Source organism: Phyllostomus hastatus, unplaced genomic scaffold (genome assembly GCF_019186645.2).
Source record: "Phyllostomus hastatus isolate PE091 unplaced genomic scaffold, TTU_PhHast_1.1 phas_scaffold_46, whole genome shotgun sequence".
Classification (NCBI taxonomy): domain Eukaryota; kingdom Metazoa; phylum Chordata; class Mammalia; order Chiroptera; family Phyllostomidae; genus Phyllostomus; species Phyllostomus hastatus.
The window spans coordinates 5,312,932-5,334,139 of NW_025334032.1; the positions used below are offsets into that span (position 1 = coordinate 5,312,932).

The window sequence follows — 21,208 nt, forward strand, 5'->3', positions numbered from 1 at the left end:
TCTGTGCCTAAGGTAAATATCACTGAACAGTAATATCACTTATTTGAAAGGCACCCAAACTCTCCCCCAGAATCTCCCCAATATGGCCAAAGGCAAGCACAGACAGGCCATAGTACAGTGGAGATGGCCCTGCCTACCTGCCTTACACTTTCAAACCTGATAAAGACTTTCCAATAGCCAAAGACTGAAAATAAATGATGAATTCTTTTCCAATTGACTAAGTTTATAAAAATAATGTGAGGGTGCTTTCAGGGGGAAAAAAACGTTAATTGTTCTAAACCATCATATCCATAATGCTCATTCTGTAATTGTTCTCCATTTTGCTCTTTAACCAAACACCTCCTCGGCTGGGGAATCAGCCCAGGCTGCACTGAGCTGTGCTGGCCACCTGGAGGATATGTACAAATTTTACCCCCACTGTACCCCTCCAGCGTTTGGTAGTCACGTTAAGAAGACAAGAAATAACACTATAAGACATAATGCAGATATTAGATAATAATAATAGCTAATATATAATAAGCTTTTAGGAGTTTTAAAGCTCCATCTTAAATGCTTTACATGCACTAACTCATTTATTTCTCATAATATCCTTATGAGGAGAGTATGGTTATTATTACCATCTTACAAATGAGAAAAACAAGGTGCAGAGAAGTTTTTTCAAAACTAAGGCCTAAGGTCATACAGTACATATTAGAGCTGGGATTTGAACCCAGGTATTCTGGCTCTAGAAACTGCTCCCAGTTTTTCTGTTTCCTTTACCATTTTGTTCCTCTGTCATAACTCCGTAGCAATCCTTTGATTCTTGAAGTAGGTGTTGACCCATTGTCTATCTCCATTTTTGTCTGTTAAGACAAAAATGTCCTAACAGATCCACTGGTCTCCTCTCCATTGTTGAAATCATCCATATCCTCTAAATTCAGTTCAGAGCCCATCCTCTGTGCAGTTTTACCCCTGTACTTTGGCTGCAGTTGGTCAATGTCCACTCTGAACGTTTCTGGCCCTTTAACTGAGGCTTCACAGCTCCCTTCTTCATTATATATCATCTTACCATGTTCTGACTCTTCTATTTCTGCATGTCTTCCCTCCAGGAGATCATGAGCCCCTTATGAGCTAGAATAGACTATGCACCCTGCTCCTATACTCCTGTGGGAGCTGCAAGCCCCCAGAGAGCCACTAGTGAGCTCTTCTGCTCCAGCTTCTCAGTGTAGACACCATCTGATCATCCCATTCCCACACCTGCCAAAGCCTTTAGAGGTGGAGTTCTATTCTACATAACTTCTGCTTGATAAAGTATTACTAGTGTTTACTTCTCTCATTTGGAAAATTAGATGTTTATTTTCACAAGAAATTTTATTCCATTTGAAAAATATCCTTTACCAACTAATAATAGCTATTTCATAAAACAGCCGTTCAAAATGCAAGCTGTTTCCTTTTTCCTCTTTTAAATATGTGGTTATTGCTTTTGAAGAAGACAAAGTAGAGGAAACATTTCCTGTTTGTAGAAACTCACATTTAACCCTAAAGAGCAGATTAGTGTCAAAACATCCTAGAATCTAGAGCTCCTGTACTTTCTGCTTCTTAAGCACATTTTCACTATCACAGGAGTAGTAGAGATATTAGAGTTTTGTTTTGTTTTACCTACTCTTTACTCTCACTCCCTTTGAAGAAGTAAAATGTTACAAATTGAAAGGTTCATTCCCCTTCCCACTGTCCTATCACTGGTGTGTCATGTCTGATGCCTCTGCATGTTTGCATCTTAACACATGTGTAGGTATAGGGTTTCTCAGCCTGGATACTATGGACATTTTGATATGGGCCATTCTTTGTTGTGAGGTCTATCCTATGCATTGTAGGATTCTTAGCAGCAGCATCCCTGGCCTCTACTCAACAGATGCCAGCAGCATCACCATCCTGTCCTCCACCTACCCCCTTCTTACAAGATAACCAAAAATGCTAAGTATCCCCTGTGGGGAAAAGAATTACTGGTATATGAGTATATCCACTAAATAGTTTAAGTAGTACACTATTGTTCAGAGTATTTTTTAGGTTTATGTAAATGGTATTGTATATACATATTCTTGTACAACTTTCTTTGTTCAACATTGTATTTTTGAGATTTATTCATGTACATCTAGATTCTGGTTGTTCGTATAATAATCTTTTATATAATAAAACCATTAGTTTGTTTCCCTACTAGGGACAGTTGAATTTTTTAACATTTTTAAAATATTATAATCATTGCTTCACATAACATCCTTATAAATACCCCATTAGGTATTCATAGCTACCTGTAGATGAAATTGTTGGGTCATAGAACATCCTCAGTTTTACTAGATCTTGACACATTGTTTTCCAAAATTTTGTGCCAATTTATAGTCTCATCAACAATATGTAGAGTTTTGATTTCCTTCATCCTTATACTTGCTATTGCTAGACTTTTTATTTTTTCCAGCCTTGGAGGTAAGAAATAACTTATTGCTGTTTTACTTTGCATCTCCTATTACTAGCAAGGTTGGACTTCTTTTCTTATTATTTTTGACTCAGGTTTTCTCCTCTAATTTATTTAATATATGAAATTACCTAGTCATATACATTATCCATTTTTCTCTTGAATCATTTTTTCTTATTGATTTGTAGATGTCCTTTATATATGCTAGGTACTATTCTTTGTCAGTTATATGTTGCAAACATTTTTTCTTAATAGATACTTTATCTTCCAACTTGTTTTTTTAAAATCCTCACCCAAAGATATGTATATTTATTTTAGAGGGATGGGAAGGGGAGGAGGGGAACATTGATGTGAGAGAGAAACATCAGTCAGTTGCCTTGCGTACATGCCCCAGTGAGGCATCAAACCCACAACCTAGATATGTTCCCTGACTTGGGATTGAACCCGTAGCCTTTTAGAATATAGGAAGACACTTCAACCCACTAAGTTGCTCAGCCAGGACCAACTTTATATTTTTAGTTATATAAAAGTTCATATTTGTAATAACTTTTAACTATCCTCTTTATGATTTTTAATATATTTCTTTATTAAATTTATTGGGGTGACATTGGTTAATAGGATCACGTAGGTTTCAAGTGTACATTTCCATGATACATGATCTGTATATTGCATTGTATGTTCACCACCCAAAGTTAAACCATCCTCCGTGATCATATATTTGGCCCCCTTTACCCTCTCCTACCTCCTTACTCGCTTCCCTCTGATAACCACCGACTGTTGTCTGTGACTATAAGTTTTAGATTTATATCCCACATTTGAGTAAAATCATATGGTTCTTAGCTTTTTCTGATTGACTGACTTCACTTAGAATATTTTTATTACATTTAGATATTCTTTCCTATCCTGATAACATAAAGAATACTGTGTTATTTTTTCTAAAAAATTTTAACAGTATAGCTTTACATGTTTAAATCTTTCATCTGTGCAGTTTATTTTTATGTAAACTTATTTTTGATATACAAAAGTAAGGCATGAAGTAAAGGTGTAATTTTATCTTTTTCTATATCTATAGCCAGTTTTCTCAGTACTGTTCATTAGTCTCTTCTTTTTCCTACTGACTTGTAATGCCTCCTTTATCATATACCAGGTGCCATGTTTACTTTTGATTCCTTGACTCTCTTGTTTTTTTGTACTGTTTGCCTGTCAAGTGTTAATACCATTCCGCTCTAATTACTACAGTCTAACAGTGAATCCTAATAAGTGGTACAGAAAAATCCTCCCTTATACTTCTTCAAAAAATTCATGTCTAATTTTGACCTTTACCTTCTAGGTGTCTAGTCCACTAAAACACGCACACACTTTTGAATTTTGAGTATATAGCACTTAGGAATAGGTTTAGCTTTGTATAACAGAAAACACAAAACAACAGATCTTAAGCAAGGTAGAAATATGTCTCGCAGGTAAAGAAATGCAGACATTGACAGAACCAGGTGGTTAGGGCAGTGGCATGAAGTTTTGCTGGGCCCCAGACTCCTTTTCTCTGGCTGCTGCTTTGTTCTCAGCCTGAAGCTTCACCTCACTGCTAAGGTTAGCTGCCTGAGTTCCAGGAAGGAAGAGGATGGGACGAGGAAGGGTGCACTCCTGCCTTTAAGGTCTTTCTTGGAGTCCCACTTGCCCTTACTGCTTCCATACCATTTGCAGAACTGAGTCCACATGGTGGGAAGTTGAACAATGTAGTAGGTGTGTGTCACCCCAAAAAGCTCTATATTTAAAGGAAAGGGAATATGGATATTGAGAGTCAACCAGCAGTCTCCACTATAGACTAAAATTGGCAGTGTGTGGGTAAATTATAATATCGGGTCCTCTCAGGCAGGAATGTGCTGAGTCTTTCCACTCATTTAGGTCTTCTGATATCCTTCAATCTAGTTTGCTATTTTCTCCATAAAGATCTTTTTTTTATATTCAATTCCTAAGTAAGTACCTAATAGATTTTACTTCTGTTTGTAACCTAGTAATTTTTTGTACTTATATTTTCTAAATAATCACAGTAGAGGAATGTTATTGATACTTTTTTTATTTTGTACTCTTATTAGCTCTCAGTTTCTAGGTGGACAGTTATCATGTGTGAATAATGAGAGTTTTATTTCTCCCTTTCCCTCCTTCTGCATTTTCTTTCATGTTTGGTTGGATTGGGCCTTACTGTGCTATGTCTTATGTTGAATGCAGGAGGTGATAATAGGCATTTTTGTCTCTTCAATGTCTTGTGAATGGGTATTAAGTTTTATCAAATTGTATTCATATCTATTGAGCATTTGGGTTTTTTTTCTTGAATCTGTTAATGTGTGAATTACAGTACTATATTTTGTAAGATAAGTTGATTATTTTTGAACAATGTTACATAGAGTTTACTAATATCTTATTTAGGGTTATTGCATTTATTCATAAATGAAAAATAAATTGTTCTATAATTTTCTTTCTCATAATAGCCTTGTCTGGTTTGGGGGGAAAATCATACTAGCCACAAAAAAATAGGCGAACAGCTTTCCTTCTTTTTCTGTTCTATAGAAAATTTTGTATAAGATAGCAATTCATTAAATTTTTCAAGGGATTTGCCTGTAGATTTTTTTGGTGGGTAGATTTTTAAGTACTATTTCAATTACATTAATGGCTAGAGGCCTACTCAGGTTTTCTAATTTTTTTTGTAACTTCTTATTGAAGTATAACATACATGCATAAGAGTAAACATACACAGAAGTACTCATACATATGTACTTTTTGTGTTTTATTTATTTAACATCATATTTAAGAGATTCATCCATTTAGTTGTATATTACTATAGTATATATACATTTTCACTGCTGCTGCTATTATATGACTATACCTTAATTTATTATTTCTATTCAGGGGACTTTTGAATAGTTTTTAGTCTTTAATTACTATATTGGTACTGCTGAGAGCAGTCTAGTCCATGCTTTTGGTGAGCATGTGTTTGCATTTCTGTTGTACAAAAATGGAATTGCCGAGACACACACGTGTTCAGCTTTCCTAGATGTTCCTGAACAGTTTTCAAAAATGCTTACCGATTTCTATCGGTTTTCATAAGCTATAGGATTCTAGAAAGTTCTGTTTCATCAAAGTTATTGGTAATATTTAAAACTCTGCATTATAACCCTTATATTGTTCCTAATATTCTCTGTGCTTCTTTGTCTTTTCATCAAGATTGCCAGATTTATATATTTCATTTTACTTGTTTTTACAATCATTTTTTAAATTTTTTAATTACACTTGGCAGTCAGTACTGTACTAGTTTCAGGTGTACATCTCAGTGACCAGATACCACTTTACACACCAAGTGATCATCCCAATAAATCCCACACCCATCTGACACCACACATAACTACCAGAATACCTTTCACTATATTTCCTCTGTTGCACATATCTCCGCAACCATTTGTAACAGCCAATTTGTACTTCTTAATCCCTTCACCTTTTCACCTATTCCCCAAATGTCCCTCCCATCTGGCAATTGTCAAAGTGTTCTCTGTATCTCTGAGTCTGTTTCTGTTATGCTTGTTAGTTTATTTTGGTTTTTTTATTCAGTTGTTGATAAATATGTATTTATTGGTATTTTATTGTTTATATTTTTTATTTTTTTCTTCTTTTTCTTAAAGAACATTCTTTAACATTTCATATAATATTGGTTTGGTGGTAATGAATTATTTTCGTTATTTTCTTGTCTGGGAAGCTCTTTATTTGTCCTTTGATTCAAAATAATTGCTGGGTAGAGTAATTTGGTTGTAGGTCTTTGCTTTTTTTTTTTAATCGTTGTTCAAGTACAGTTTTCTGTCCTTACTCCCATACCAGCCCACCAACCCAACCCTCCCTCCATCCCTCCCATTTCCATCCTCCCTAGTTTTTCCCTTTTCCCTGAAATTCCCTCCCCTCTCCCCACTGGTCACTGTCAGCCTGTTCTCTATTTCAGTGTCTTAGGTTATATTTTGCTTGCTTACTTGTTTTGTTGTTTAGGTTCCTGTTAAAGGTGAGATCATATGGCATTTGTCTTTCACCGCCAAGCTTATTTTGCTTAGCATAGTGCTTTCCAGTTCCACCCATGCTGTTGCAAAGGGTAGGGGCTCCTTCTTTCTTTTTGCTGCATAGAATTCCATTGTGTAAATGTGCCATAGTTTTTTGATCCATTCATTTACTGATGGGCACCTAGGTTGCTTCCAACACTTGGCTATTGTAAATTGTGCTGCTATGAACATTGGGGTGCATAGGTTCTTTTAGACTAGTGTTTCAGGGTTCTTAGGATATAATCCTAGCAGTGGAATTGCTGGGTCAAAAGGCAGTTCCATTTTTAGTTTTCTGAGAAAATTCCATAATGTTTTCCATAGTGATTGTACCAGTCTGCAATCCCACCAACAGTGCACTAGGGTTCCCTTTTCTTTACAACCTCCCCAACACTTGTGTTGTTTGTTACTTTGTTTATGATGGCCATTCTGACTGTTGTGAAGTGGTATCTCATTGTGGTTTCAATTTCCATCTCTCTGATAGCTAGCAATACTGAGCATCTTTTCATGTGTCTCTGGATCCTCTGTATGACCTCCTTGGAGAAGTGTCTGTTCAAGTCCTTTGCCCATTTTTTAGTTGGGTTGCTTGTCTTAGAGTGGAGTCATGTAAGTTCTTTATATATTTTGGAGATTAAACCCTTGTCTGAGGTATCATTGGCAAATATGTTTTGCCATACAGTCAGTTCTCTTTTTATTTTAATACTGTTTCCTTTAGGTGTGCAGAAGCTTTTTATTTTGATGAGATCCCATTTGTTTATTCTTTCCTTTATGTCCCTTGCTCTAGGGGACATATCACTGAAAATGTTGCTGCATGAAATATCTGAGATTTTCCTGCCTATGTTCTCCTGTAGGACTTTAATGGTGTCACGGTTTATATTTAAATATTTTATCCACCTTGAATTTATTTTTGTGTATGGTGTAAGTTGGTGCTAAAGTTTCAGTTTTCTTCACATAGCTATCCAGTTCTCCCAACACCATTTGTTGAAGAGGCTATTTTTACTCCATTTTATGTTGCTGCCCCCATTGTCAAATATTAATTGACTTTAGACACTGGGGTTTATTTCTGGGCTCTCTGTTCTGTTCCATTGGTCCATGTGCCTGTTTTTATGCCAATACCAGGCTGTTTTGATTACTGTGGCCTTATAATACAGTTTGGTATCAGGTATTGTGCTCCCTCCTATTTTACTCTTCTTTCTCAAAATTGGAGCAGATATCTGGGGTTGTTTAAATTTTTGAAGTGTTGGTTCTATGCCTGTGAAATATGTCCTTGGTACTTTAATAGATACTGCATTGAATCTATAAATTGCTTTGGGTAGTACAGACATTTTGATGATGTTAAGTCTTCTGATCCATGAACACTTTATATGTTTCCATTTGTTTGTGTCTTCCTTGATTTCTTTCCTCAGTGTTGTATAGTTTTCTGAATACAGGTCTTTTACCTCTTTTGTTAGATTTATTCCTAGATATTTTATTTTTCTTTTTGCTAGTTCAAACGGGAATTTTTTCTTGATTTCTGCTTCTGCTGTTTCATTGATAGTGTAGAGAACTGCCTTTGATTTCTGGATATTGACTTTGTATCCTGCTGTTTTGCCAAATGCATTTATTAGGTCAAGCAATTTTTTGGCTGAGTCTATAGGATTTTCTGTGTACACTAACATGTCATCTGCAAATAGTGACAGTTTTGTTTCCTCCTTTCCAATTTGGATGCCTTTTATCTCCTTTTCGTGTCTGGTTGCTGTGGCTAAAACTTCCAATACTATATTGAATGGAAGCGGTGAAGTTGGACACCCTTGTCTTGTTCCTGATCCTAGTGGAAAAGATTTTAGTTTTTGCCCATTGAGTATGATGTTGTCTGTAGGTCTCTCATATATGGCCTTTATTATGTTGAGGAATGCTCTCTCTATTCCCACTTTGCAGAGTGTTTTTATCATAAATGGGTGCTGTACCTTATCAAATGCTTTTTCTGCACCTATTGATATGATCATGTGGTTTTTGTCTTTGCTTTTGTTTATGTGATGTATTAAATTTACTGATTTGGAAATATACTATCCTTGAATCCCTGGAATGAATCCCACTTGGTCATGGTGTATGATCTTTTTAATGTACTGTTGGGTGGGGTTTGGCAATATTTTGTTGAGGATTTTAGCATCTGTATTCGTCAGCGGTGTTGGCCTGAAGTTTTATTTCTTTGTTTTGTCTTTTTCTGGTTTTGGAATTAGGATGATGCTGGCTTCATAAAAGGAGTTTGGGAGTCTTCTATCATTTTGGATTTTTTGGAATAGTCTATGAAGGATAGGGGTTAGCTCTTCTTTAAATGCTTTGTAGAATTCTCCTGTGAAACCATCTGGGTCCAGGGCTTTTGTGTGCCAGGAGTTTTTTGATTACTGCTTCAATTTCATATGTTGTTATTGGTTTATCAAGCTTTCAGCTTCTTCTTCATTGAGTTTTGGAAGATTATATTTTTCTAGAAACTTGTCCATTCCACCTGGGTTCTCAAATTTTCTGGCATACAGTTCTTCATAGTAATTTCTTACAGTCCTTTGTATTTCTGTGGTATCAGTTGTAATCTCTCCTCTTTCATTTCTGATTGTGTTTATTTGGGTTATTTCTTTTTTTCTTGATGAGTCTGCTCAAAGGCTTGCCAACTTTGTTTATGTTTTCAAAGAACCAGCTCCTGGATTCATTGATCTTTAGAATTGTGCTTTTAGTCTCCATGTCATTTAATTCTGCTCTGATCTTGGTTATTTCCTTCCTTCTGCTTGCTCTGGGCTGTCTTTGTTGTTGTTCCTCGAGTTCTTGTACATGTAGGGTTAGGTTGTTTGTTTCAAATATTTCTATCATTTTTAGGTATGCCTGTATTGGTAAGAACTTCCCTCTCAGGACTGCCTTCACTGTGTCCCATAAGTTTTTGGTGGTTTTGAGTTCATTTTTTTTGGTTTCCAGAAACTGTTTGATTTATTCCCTAATTTCATTCTTGACCCATTCTTTAATAGCATGGTATTCAATCTCCATGATTTTGAGTGTTTGGGGTTTTGGGGTTTTTTTTTGAGGTTGGTTTCTAGTTTCAGTCCCTTGTGATCCGAGAAAATGCTTGGTATGATTTCAATTTTCTTCAGTTTGTTGATGCTGTCTTGTGTCCTATCATGTGGTCTATCTTTGAAAATGTTTCATGTGCATTTGAAAAGAATGTTTATTTAGCTTCTTAGGGATGGAGGGCTCTCTCTATATATATCAGTAAAGCCCATTTCATCTAGGGCATTGTTCAATGCCACAATATCTTTGTTGATATTTTATTTGGAAGATCTGTCCATTTTTGACAGTAAGGTATTAAAATCCCCTCATATAATTGTGCTGCTGTCAATATCTTCCTTGAAGTCCTCTAAGATTTTCTTTATGTATTTGCGTGCTCCTATGTTGGGTGCATATGTATTTACAATGTTTATGTCTTCTTGGTGGATTCTTCCCTTGAGTATTATGAAGTGACCTTCTGGGTCTCTCTTTATGGCCCTTTTTTGGAAGTCTATTTTGTCTGATATGAGTATTGCTACCCCGGCTTTTTTTTTTTCCTGTCCATTTGCTTGGAAAATTTGTTTCCATTCCTTCACTTGCAGTCTGTGTAGATCTTTTGTCCTGAGGTGGGTCTTTTTTAGGCAGCATATGTGTGGTTCATGCTTTCTTATCCATTCAGCTATTCCATGTCTTTTGGAGCATTTAATCCATTTACGTTTAAGGTTATTATTGATAGGTACTTATTCATTGCCATTTTCGTACCCGTGTTCCTCCATCTCTCTCTCTCTCTCTCTCTCTCTCTTTTTTCCTTCCTTTCCTTAAAGCAGTCTCTTTAGCATCTCTTGCAGAGCTAGTTTGGTGGACGTGTATTCTTTTAGACTTCTTTTGTAATGGCAAATTACAAAAATTTCTCTTGAAATTTTGCCATTTTAATTATGATGTGTCTTGAGGTGGGCCTCTTTGGGTTCCTCTTGATTGGGACTCTCTGTGTTTCCTGGATTTGTGTGACTTTTTCTGTCATCAAATTAGGGAACTTTTCCATCATTGCTGTTTCAAATAGGTTTTCTGTCCCTTGCTCTTGTTCTTCTCCTTCCGGTATCCATATTATACGGATATTATTGCCTTTCATATTATCTTGCATTTCTCTTAATCCCTCTTTATTCTTTCTGAGCCTCTTTTCCTTTTATTGCTCTTTCTGGGTGTTTTCTTCTACTTTGTCCTCAAGCTTGTTGATCCCATCTTCTGCTTCATGGATCCTGCTTTTGATTCCTTCTACTGTGTTCTTCAGTTTAGAAATTGTATTCTTCATTTCCTCTTGGCCCCTGTTGATAGTTTCTATTTCCTTTTTCATGTTGATATAGTTAGCAGTGAGTTCATTGTAGTTTCCCTGTAGTTTCCCTGTGAGCTCATTGAGCTTCCTGATAATGATCACTTTGAACTCAATATCTGATAGTTGAGTTGCCTCTATTTCATTTAGCATTCTTTCTGAGGCTTCCTCCTTTCCCTTCATTTGGGGGTTGTTTCCTTGTCTTCCCATTGTTTGTGTGACTCTTCTTGTTAGTCTCTGCTTCTTAAATTGATCTGTTCTGACTCCCTGGGTTTATGGTGTGACCTTTTGTGATAGAATAACAGTGAGATTTAGTGGTGCAGTCTCCTTCATATATCCTGGTTTTCATAGCTTCCACCTGCTCTTTTTTTGTGATCAGTTGGAGGGGTAAGGCAAAATGGTTTAAGAGAGCAAGAGAGTATTCTATGATATTTACAGTAGCAGCTGGTAAAGAAGAAATAGGAGATACTTTAGCTATGTACAGTGTTAACTGTGATATTCCACCTCATTAGCCACTTTTTAGAAAGAATGGAAAGAAGATAAGACTCTTGCTGGGGAGGGAAGGATTGTGAGTTGGATCTAGAAATCATTGAGCTTGTGGGAGGTCAGGTTCTGAGGTAAGGTGAGAGTAAAAGATAGTAAGTAGGTGTAGTCTGTGGGAGAATAGAGTTAACCAGTACAGTAATAGATTTTAGTAAACCGTGAAATGGGCTAAGATCTGGGGGTGGGGGTGGAGTGTTGTATAGTATTTACAATTATATGGAAAGCTATTATTTACAGTAATATTAGGACAATCATATGATAGAATCTATGACATCTAGATAACAAGAATAGGGAGTATAGAACCTTGAGTAGTGTACTAATGGAACACAAATGAAGTGAAGGACAGTAAATTTACAATACACTATGAATGAGATAACAGGGGAAACCTGTCAAATGTTACAATATAACCAGCCAAGCAAAGAAAACTATACAGAAAGAAGAGGAATACAAAAATACAATTAAAATAAAAGATGTATAAATAATGAAAAATAATAACACAAATATGCATTAACTTGCAGGTTCTCTGCAATAGCAAAATGAAATTTGTCTTGCTGTCTCAGCTGTTGGGATTCCCCCTCTTTGGGTCCAACTCTGGTCTTTTCACAGTTCCTGTGTGTTTTTTTGTTTGTTTGTTTGTTTTTTGTTTCACTTGTGGGTATTTAGAAAGAAAAAGAAGAAAAAAGGAAAACAGCAGAATAAGGAACAAAGAAGAGATAAAATTGGAAAGAAAGAAGGAATAAAACTAGAAAGAAGGAAAGAGAAGCAAAAGGAATTGAGGGATATAAAAATAATAAAAAATAAAAAATTACTTTTAAAAAAATCAAACAAACAAACAAAAAACTTCTTGTTGGTTTCAAAATGGCCAAACTGGTTTTTCTGGTCTTGCTGGCTGAAGCAGGCTAAGGGGTGATTGGTTTCACTTTTCTCCCTTCCTGTTTTCACTTTTTTCCCTTCTCAGCCTCCAGTGTACTTTCCCCAGGGCTAGCCATGCACTCTCCCCAGAGCCAGTCTGGCACCTCTCCTCAGGGCCCTGGGTGTGGGATCTGGGCCCTCCTAAGCATGTGTCCCCTGGGTTTACAGTTGTGGGCTCCAGGGCTCTTGTGGTACACACATTCTCCCCAGGCTTACGGATGTGGGCTCCGGGTCTTCCACAAAGCACACTGTCCCCAGGTTGCGGGCGCGGGCACACGGCCAGGACGCCCTTGGTCACACAGGTTTGGGTGCACACTCTTCCTGGGGCTATGCGTGGGTGCTCACAGCCCCTGTGTGTTTGCCACTTAGTCCTCACTCCCCTCTCTGCGCCTTCAAGAAACCAGGCATCCCCCGGTGCTACTCAATCCTTGTTTAGTGGGGGAGAGAGCAGTTGACCCAGCTCTCTCCCAAGAGCCCTGTGGGAGACCTGGCGAGCACTGTGCCTGGGACTGCAGCCTCCCTGGTTCCTGCTGATCCCTGGGCCCTTATTTTCCTGAAGCACTCTTCTTACCGTCTGGTTTTTCAATGTCCACAATAATTTTTTATCTATATTCATATATGCTGTGTACTGGTGGCTGCTTGCTCTGTTCCTCTGTACCTCTGTACATTGGCTAGGTTTTTTCTTCCATGTGTAGGGGGAAGTAGAATCTGCTCCCTCCTACCATGCTGCCATCTTCCCGCTCCATAGGTTCTTGCTTTTCATCATGGAATATTTCTTACCACTCCTCTCTGGCCTGCAAAGTTTCTGTTGAGAAGTCAGTTGATAGTCTTATGGGAGTTCCATTGTAGGTAACTAACTGTTTTTCTCTTTCTGCTTTTAATATTGTCTCTTTGTCTTTAACCTTTTGCATTTTAATTATGATGTGTCTTGGTGTGGGCCTCTTTGGGCTCATCTTGTTTGGGACTCTCTGTGCTGGGAGTTGTATGTTCATTTCCTTTACCAGGTTAGGGAAGTTTTATGTCATTTTTTTCAAATAGGTTTTGAATTTCTTGCTCTTTCCCTTCTCCTTTTGAGACTCCCATGATGCAAATGTTTGTCTCCTTGAAGTTGTCCCAGAGGCTCATTACACTATCTTCATTTTTTTGTATTCCTTTTTCTTTTTGCTCCTCTGATTGAGTGTTTCCTGCTTACTTATTTTCCAAATCACTGATTTGATTTTGGGCTTCATCTACTCTACTGTTGATTCCCTGTAAACTATTCTTTAATGCAGTATAATCCCTGTAAATTATTCTTTATTTCAATTAATGATTCTTCATTTTTGACTGGTCCATTTTATGGTTTCTAGGTCATTTTTCATGTTGTTGAAGTTCTCACTAGGTTCCTTCAGCATACTTATAAACATTGTTTTGAATACTGTATCTGGTAGTTTGTTGGCCTCCATTTCATTTAGTTCTTTTCCTGGAGATTTCATCTGTTCTTTCATTTGTGACCTGTTTCTTTGTCTCCAGATTTTGGCTGCTTCCCTAAGTATGTATTAAGTAGAGCTGCTATGTGTCCTGGACTTCTGTAGTAGGTGTTCTATAGGGTCCCATTTCATGGCCTCCCCTGTCACATGACCTAGGTTCTCCATGTACACCACTGTGTGAGCTGTCCTGTTATAGTTGAACCTTAATTGCTTTTGGCATCACTAGGAGGGATTGACCCCCAGGCAAATCAGCTTTGAGGACTGGCTTGAACTACAGTGGAAGAGCTGCTGTGCAGGAGCCGACTCTACGGAGCAGGACTTGCGCCTTTAGTATGTTGCTTGTGGAGATGTAGGGTTGTTATCCAGTGTGTAATGCTGTCCACAGGGAGCACTGTCTCTGAGGCCTCCCAGGAGGTGCAAGGTTAGCCACTGTCTGTGGCCACAGGCACAAGCTACAGAGAAATCTGCAGATGATTCCTACTTGTACTGAGCTTGAAGTACCCAGGAGTGGCCAAGCTGTGAACCAAATCCAGCTGTCACTAGTACCAGGCCTGATGCCATTTAGCAAGAGGTATGGAACACACCATGGCCAGATGCTGTTTGTTGCAATTTGTGAAACTTTGAGAGATTTTAGGAAAGTCCACAGCAGGAGTCATTGGAAGAGCCACTGGAAACAGCTTGGGTAGGCCCACAGGTTAGGTGGGCCAGGGCCTCAGGGAATCACCAGCATGAGGCAAACTGTGTGAGCCAGGTAAATACTCAGATATGGTGCCTGCCTCCAGGCTTTGTAGGGGAGCTTCTCAGAAGAGGAACAATGGCCTCTGCCAGCACTTTTGTCTGGGAGAAAGCTGCCCCTCCAGATCTCACTCTGACATTGGATGATTAATTTTTTCCCCATATGTCCTTGGTGCCTTTCAAGCTGCTGTCACATCACTGGAGCTCAGAGGGAGAAAGTCCGAGTAAGCCAGCAGGTCCTTTAAGAGGAATTCTCTGCACTCTGGCTGGCGTAGCTCAGTGGATTGAGTGTGGGCAAACCAAAGGATCACTGGTTCAATTTCCAGTGTAGGGCACATGCCTGGGTTGCAGGCCAGGTCCCCAATAGGTGGCACATGAGAGGCAACTATACATTGATGTTTCTCTCCCTCTCTTTCTCCTTCTCTTCCCCTCTCTCTAAAAATAAATAAATATGTTCGTTTTTTTTTTTAAAGAGGAACTCCCTGGCACTCCAGAAGCCTTTGTCTCACTCAGCCATAATCCCCACTGGTTTTTACAGCCAGACGTTATAGTGACTTATCTTACTGGCATTGGAACCATGGGTTGGAGGTCCTGGTGTGGTACTGGAACCCCTTGCTCTCCTCTGTGTGTACTTCCACAGCTGAGATATCAATACCTTCTGATTTTTAACAGTGACATATCGTCTTCACCCCTCCTATCAGTCTCAGTGCAGTTTCTTCTTTAAATCCCTAGTTGTAGGGCCTCTGTTCAGCTAGATTTCAGGTGGTTCTCAATGATGACTCTTTTCTGGCTTAGTTCTAATTTTGGTGTGGTTGTCAGAGGATTTGAGCACTACATTTACCTACACTGTCATCTTGACTGGAAGTCTCATTTGACTTTTTAAACAAGCACTCATTTTTATTGATGCCTCCTATTCTGTCTTTGTTTTTCACTTCATTAATATTTGCTCTCAACATTCAACTTCATTCTTTCTCATTTCTTTGTATTTTTGCTTTCCCTAATTTCTTCAGTTCTTCAATTGAATGTACTTAATTTTTTAATATTCAGTCTTCATTTTCTCTCTTTAAGCATAATATTTTCAAACTATATCAACTACTTAATTACATCCTACAAGCTTTTGATAATTAATAGTCCCAATTATATTAACTTTTAGATATTTCCTAATTTCCATCATGATTTTCTCTATTTTTATTTTCAATTGTGTGAATTTTTATTTTTTTGTTATAATTTTGATGGTGATTTCTAATTTAATTTGCACTGTGGTCAGACAATATAGTTTGATATTTATGTTTTGGTATTTGTGGACATTTCATATAGGACTTAGTGCACAGTCACTTTTTATAAATATTTATGTATAATGGAAAAGCTACATGTTTTCTAAATATTGAGTGTAGGCTATAGACATCCATTTAGACACACTTTATAATCTATATTATTATTTTTGTCTGTTAGATTTATCAAGATATGGTAAAAATTAAATATATGTCTGGATTTTTCCAATTCTCCTGTAATTCTATTAATTTTTGTTTTCTATATTTTGATGCTGTTGTATTTTAGAGAAATAACATCAGTGTATTTTATCACTAAAATGCTTATTTTGACCTTGAGGTCTATTTATTTGACATGAATATAGTGACATTAGCTTGCTTTGGTTAGTACTTCTCCGATATTCCTTTTTCCATCTCTTTACATCAACTTGTCTATGTCTTTATATTTTAGGTTTGTCTGTTAGGGATCAGGGAGAGGATAGGAAAGAGTTCAAAACTGAGAATCTCAGGTTTTGAGTTGGTGAGTTTGTCCATGTATATTTGTTGTGATCACTAATATATTGAATTTATTTCTGCAAGTATTTCTCCAGGAAATTTTTGCATACTATCTTTCTTTATAATTTCCCTGAATTTTTAAAACAATGTTTACAATGTATTTTTAAGTTTTTCTTTTGTACCTTAATCACTTTAAACTTCTGATTTCATAGCTTTCAAATTGTTTTGAATTTAAGTTCTTCTTTATTGAGCACGCTGACTCTTGTTTGTGATGGATTATTTCCTCATGGGTGTTGGATTCTGCTTTCCCCAGTGGAGTTCTATCTGTAAATCGCATTTAATTGCATAGTAAGAAAGTATGTCTCCAGACTAATTTTATATTTGCTTCTGTTTGACTCCTACTTATATTCACCTTCATCCCAGAACCAATTTTTATGGGTTCTTAGAACACATGTATAGTGTAACCTGAACCCCAAATTCCTCATCTCTCAAGTGTTAGACAGACCATGATTCCTGCTCTCTCCCTGAATGAAGATCAGCCTTTTGGTTTGTTTTTCTCATCCTCTCTTTATCACAGGCTACATTTGAGGGTTGTGCCTGTAATTAGGTAGTGAGTTCAAGTCATTATTTCTTTCAGACCCAAATAGGTAACCAAGAGGTTCTGGGTTAGCAGGATATGCTCACTCTTACGACCCTGTCGTTGGTAGCCTGCTTGCCTACTGCTGCAATTTTTCTTCTTCCTGGTACCTTCAGAGCTTGTTTCTGGCACTTTCACGCCTCTATTTCTGCATTTTATGTTCAGCTATACATATGAAATATTTTTTATTTTACCTAGCCTTGTTAGGCATTTGTAGTAGAAAAAATTTTAGGTTGTCTTAGTCTGTAATTTTTCTTAATCTAAAAATAGAGATTTAAATTGAGAGATTAAAATATTGGCATTTAGCTGAAAATGTGGATGTTTTTTCAAGCATCATGTAGTGCATATTTTTCTTCACATCTGGTTTTCTTTTCATGGATAACAGAATAAGAAAGAAATGACATTGCCATCCTCTTAAATTATCTATAGAGCCACTCGAGGACAGCTCTGATCCTTACTTCTGAACCCCTTGTCCTTGTGTGTAAGGTTTACCTTCACATTCTCCATCCTGTCCCTCAACCTGGGTTTTATCTCCACCTTCAGTCTCCCTCCACTGAGCATGCTCAGAATTAAATAAAAGGAAAAGGAGTAGGAGGAGAAAGAGGAGGAAGATAAGCATTTTAAAGAGCTGCTGGAAGAAGCTGCAGGTTCCTGGTTGCTGCCTCTCCTTGCCTTCTTTCCTGTCACACCCAGAAAGTCTCTGAACTCCTCAGAGTCCATGAAGATGAGACAACAGATGGGACAGAGTCAGAGGGGACACAGTGGGCCAAATTGCACAGATAATTTTGGTGGGACTCATTACCTTCTTTTCTCTCTATGCTCCTACTACATTGTATTGATTTTATCCCATTGATTGAATACTTTATCCAATACTTTAAAGTATTGGTGCAATACTTTAGGATTTGGATTGCTTGCAAACAACAGATCAGTATGACATTTTATTTCTCAGTCTATAGATATGACAACATTGCAAAAGAATGTTCTCCCAAGCATTATGATGGTTCTCTCCCTTCTGTGTCTGATCATTGTATATTGATCTTTTTTTTTAGGGAGGAATGATCAATTGGAATCGTCTTTTCCCTCCTTTGAGGCAGCGACAAAATGTAAACTATCGGGATGGTCAGCAGTCTGAACAACAAGCATCCCCTCCTCTAGAGGTTTCTGAGGAACAGGTAATTAGTAACAACCTAAAACTTATCCTAAACCAGTGCTTCAAACATCAAGCAGTTTTGGTGAACAAGACTTGAAAGAATTCGGGCATATAAATATAAAGATTTATTTTCTTTTCTTTAAGGATTTTATTTATTTTTAGAGACAGGAGAAAGAGAGGGAGAGAAACATCGATGTGTGAGAGATACATTAATCATTTGCCTCTCGCAGGCCCCAACTGGGGACCTGGCCCTCAACCCAAACATGTGCCCTGACTAGGTATCAAACTGGTGACCTTTCTGTTTGCAGACTAGTACTCATCCACTGAGCCGCACCAGCCAGGGCCAAATGAAAGTATATTTGATAGCAGTTAAACAGCCACCTGTAGCAGTGATGACACTTGATTGGCTACTGTGGGACTTACAAGTTTGAGGAAGATATGATTTGAAAACAAGTACATTGAAATCATTTATTTTTATTTATGTATTTTTTTACTGATAGATATTTGGTTGTTTTTATTCTTTAATTAATACCAATGAATAGTCTTGTGCATGTGCTTACATTTAGTGTTTGCATGTGCGCACACTTAGCATTTGCAAAATAAACTTAGTATTTTGCATAATATGGTTTTCTTTTTTTGTAATTTATTTTTTTATTGTTGTTCAAGTACTGTTGTTTGCATTTTCCCCCAACCACTCCTGCTACCCTGGGCATCCCCACCTCCCTCCCCGATCCCACCCCACTTCGTTTTGGCCATGTGTCCTTTATAGTTGTTCCTGAAAACCCCCATTTTCTGTCCATTTTCCCCTTCCCCTCCCCCTCTGGTTACTGTCAGTTTGTTCTTAATTTCTCCTCTGGTTATATTTTGCTTGCTTGTTTGTTTTGTTGATTAGGTTCCACTTAAAGGTGGGATCATATGGTATTTGTCTTTTACCACCTAGCTTATTTCACTTAGCATGATGCTCTCCAGTTCCATCCATGCTGTTGCAAAGGATAGGAGCTCCTTCTTTCTTTCTGCTGTGCAGTATTCCATCGTGTAAATGCACCATAGTTTTTTGATCCATTCATTTACTGATGGGAACTCATCAAAATAAAATGTTCGTTTATTTTTAAATCTATAATACTTCATATATACAAGAAATTATTAAAATTACCTCCTCTTTTTATTTTAAGTATATTTTATTGATTACACTACTACAGTTGTCCCACTTTTTCCTCCCCTTTATTCCCCTCTTCCCTGTACCCCTCCTCCCACCAGCATTACCCTCCCTTAGTTCATATCCAGGGGTCATACATGTAAGTTCCTTGGCTTCTCCATTTCCTATACTATTCTTAACCTCCCCCTGTCTGCTTTGTACCTACCATTTATCCTTTTCTTTAACTATTGTTTTATTGTTGTTCAATACAGTTGTCTCCATTTTCCCCCTACCACTGCCCCCCACCCCAGCCATCTTTACTTACCATCTTTGATCATTCTCCCCTTTGGTTTTGTCCATGTGTCCTTTATAGATGTTCCTGAAAACACCTCCTTTTCCCCTATTATCCCCTCCCACCTCCCCTCTAGTTACTGTCAGTTTGTTCTTAATTTCAATGTCTCTGGTTATATTTTGCTTTCTTGTTTGTTTTGTTCATTAGGTTGCACTTATAAGTGAGATCATATGGTAGTTTTCTTTCACTGCCTGGCTTATTTCGCTTAGCATAATGCTCTCCAATTCCATCTGTGCTGTCACAAGGGATAGGAGCTCCTTCTTTCTTTCTCCTGCATAGTATCCCATCATGTAAATGTACCATTGTTTTTTGATCCACTCATTTACTGATGGGCACTTAGGTTGCTTCCAGGACTGGGCTGTTATAAACTGTGCTGTTATGAACATTGGGGTGTATAAGTTCTTTTGGCTTGCTCTTTCAGGGTTCTTAGGCTTATAATCCCAGCAGTGGAATTGCTGGGTCAAAAGGCAGTTCCATTTCTAATTTCCTGAGGAAATTCCATACTGTTTTCCACAGTGGCTACACCAGTCTCCATTCCCACAAACAGTGGACCAGGGTTCCCATTTCTCCACATCCTTTCCAACACTTGTTATTTGTTGCTTTGTTTATGATGGCCATTCTGACCAGTGTGAAGTGGTATCCCATTGTGGTTTTATTTTGTATCTCTCTAATAGCTAGCAATACTGAGCATCTTTTCATGTGTCTCTGGGCCTCGTTGGAGAAGTGTCTGTTCAAGTCTTTTGCCCATTTTTAAATGGGTTGTCTATCATCCTGGAGTGGAGTCATGTGACTTCTTTATATATTTAGATCAAACCCTTGTTCGAGGTATCATTGGCAAGTATGTTTTCCCATATAGTTGGTTTTCTTTTCATTTTAATGCTGTTTTCTTTACCTGTGCAGAAGCTTTTTATTTTGATAAGATCCCATTTTTATTCTTTATGTCCCTTGCTGTAGCGGACATATCAGTGAAAATATTGCTGCATGGGATATCTAAGATTTTTCAGCCTATATTCTCCTCTAGGACTTTTATTGTGTCATGACGAATATTTAAGTCTTTTATTCACCTTGAATTTATTTTCATGTACGTTGTAAGTTGGTGATCGAGTTTCATTTTTTTAATATATTTTATTGATTGTGCTATTACAGTTCTCCCATTTTCCTCCCTTTATTCCCCTCCACCCTGCACACCTCCTTCTACCTACATTCCCCCCCCCTTTAGTTCATGTCCATGTGTCATACTTATAAGTTCTTTAGCATCTACATTTCCTATACTATTATTAACCTCCCCTGTCTATGTTCTACCTACCATTGATGCTATTTCTTCTCTGTACCTTTTCCCCTCTCCCCCTCCCACTCCTCTGTTGATAACCCTCCATGTGATCTCCATTTCTGTGGTTCTGTTCCTGTTCTAGTTGTTTCCTTAGTTTGCTTTTGTTTTTCTTTTAGGTTTGGTTGTTAATAACTGAGTTTGCTGTCATTTTACTGTTCATATTTTTTATCTTCTTTTTTTAGATAAATCTCTTTAACATTTCATATAATAAGGGCTTGGTGATGATGAACTCCTTTAACTTGACCTTATCTGAGAAGTGCTTTATCTGCCCTTGTCTCCTGAATAAAAGCTTTGCTGGATAGAGTAATCTTGGATGTAGGTCCTTGCCTT

General features: G+C 37.6%; 1 protein-coding gene across 1 annotated transcript in view; it reads left to right on the plus strand.

Moving 5' to 3' along the window:
* UBAC2 (UBA domain containing 2) overlaps positions 1 to 21,208 on the plus strand; it is a 250,542-nt gene that overhangs the window by 205,407 nt on the left and 23,927 nt on the right. The window contains exon 8 of the mRNA XM_045821244.1: positions 17,961 to 18,083. Within this exon, the coding sequence (XP_045677200.1) occupies positions 17,961 to 18,083 (123 nt within the window). The remainder of the gene's footprint in view (positions 1 to 17,960; positions 18,084 to 21,208) is intronic.